The 1463-nt window shown below is 40.6% G+C and overlaps 1 protein-coding gene across 1 annotated transcript in view; it reads right to left on the bottom strand.

The window, feature by feature from the left end:
* LOC108626519 (2-oxoglutarate dehydrogenase, mitochondrial) overlaps positions 1-1463 on the bottom strand; it is a 10075-nt gene that overhangs the window by 6180 nt on the left and 2432 nt on the right. The window contains exons 2-4 of the mRNA XM_026814893.1: positions 713-810; positions 283-564; positions 3-218 (exon numbers count right to left, since the gene is read on the bottom strand). Of these exons, the coding sequence (XP_026670694.1) occupies positions 3-218; positions 283-564; positions 713-810 (596 nt within the window). The remainder of the gene's footprint in view (positions 1-2; positions 219-282; positions 565-712; positions 811-1463) is intronic.

The raw sequence follows: 1463 nt of genomic DNA, 5'->3' as shown, positions 1-1463 counted from the left end.
GTTCTACCGTGTTCAGATGCTGTCTCCAAAATCTGTGCCATCGCTGGTATAAAAGAATCGCAACCCTCTAATCCGAATCTCTTGACGGTCGGGTATTTTCGCATGAGGAATCCCTCTAACGTGACTGCTTTCATAGTGTACGACCAAATGAACTGCCTGTGCTCCGCGGGCAACTCCCAGGCGCCGGGCCTCTCGATCTTCTCTCTCAACCAGTCCAGCTGAAAACGCGACGAGCTCGTAGACGAAACGAGTCGACTATCGCGTCTCTTTAAAATTGTTCACCATGTACAGATCGTGGATGTATGTGTACTCGAAGCCCAGATGGCCGCAGTAGACTTTATTCAACGTGGTGAGAATCTCGCGCAACGGCAGAGTTCGTTTGTTGCCGCCGATTACCGTGACCGGTCCCAAGGCGAACTCCTTGTCCATGTCGGCTTCGGTCATTCTCTTCAAGTGCTGTCGCACTACGATCTCGGGAGGCAAGTTGGCCGTGCCTTGAAGCTTCTTCGATTCCGGATGTTGTATACCCAACGGATCGGTGTCGGCTATCAAATGACCTCGTGCCTTCAACGAAAATTACCAATCTTACCAAATCGATTCTCGAAATTCGCTTATCGATTTATATATATCATTTTACCAATCGATACGATAAAATACAGCTGGTACTTTCGTTTGAAGTATACAAATATTTAATACTTGGAATTCGCGATACCTGATAAGCTCGAATCGTGGCATTGACGTCGAGAACGTTTAGGCTGCTATCATCGTATACATCGCCAGCCGGGGACGCCGTCGGCGTCTGTACTGCCGCTGATTAGAAACGATTTTCTAAAGGCGCGTATTTTAATAGATGATAGTAGAAATAGTTAAAGACTGTTCGATGTCAGTAATGATTTTAGACAGACCATTACGTCCGTGGAATTGTCTGTGTATGATTAACCCTTTGCACTCGAGCGGCGCCCGGCACGAAAACTAATTGCAAACTGTAATATTTAACAGATTTTGTTGTATTCAATAAAAATGAAAAAATTGGTAAAATTTTATTATTTGTATACGTTCTTTGGTTCTTTTGACGAAAGACATTGCTCTTAATAAGAATAAAATTCTTCTCTTGTGAATATAAACGCGCACGACGATAATAAATAATTAACGATAAATTAAACCACTGAATTTCGAGTATAAAAGTGCAAATCTCAACAATATTAACACATTATTATTTTAATTTTTCGATGTTACGTCGATCTTTAAATGCAATTTAAGAAATCTTATATTAAATTCCTCGAAATTGAGAATAAAACGATAAAATGTGAAAACAGACTTGGCGACACGTACTAAAATTTCATATTGTTCGAATCGAAAGGAGAATTGATAAGATGAAGACTTGAAGACTCTCGCGCGATCCTTTGATTGTATTCGAGTCGATAAAAAATTTTTTCTTTTGGCTATAAAATGATTTGAAGTAC

Source organism: Ceratina calcarata, unplaced genomic scaffold (assembly GCF_001652005.2).
Source record: "Ceratina calcarata isolate Rehan_Ccalc_2016 unplaced genomic scaffold, ASM165200v1 scaffold408, whole genome shotgun sequence".
NCBI lineage: Eukaryota > Metazoa > Arthropoda > Insecta > Hymenoptera > Apidae > Ceratina > Ceratina calcarata.
The sequence above is the reverse complement of the archived record's forward strand: the minus strand, read 5'-3'. Positions and strand labels throughout refer to the sequence as shown.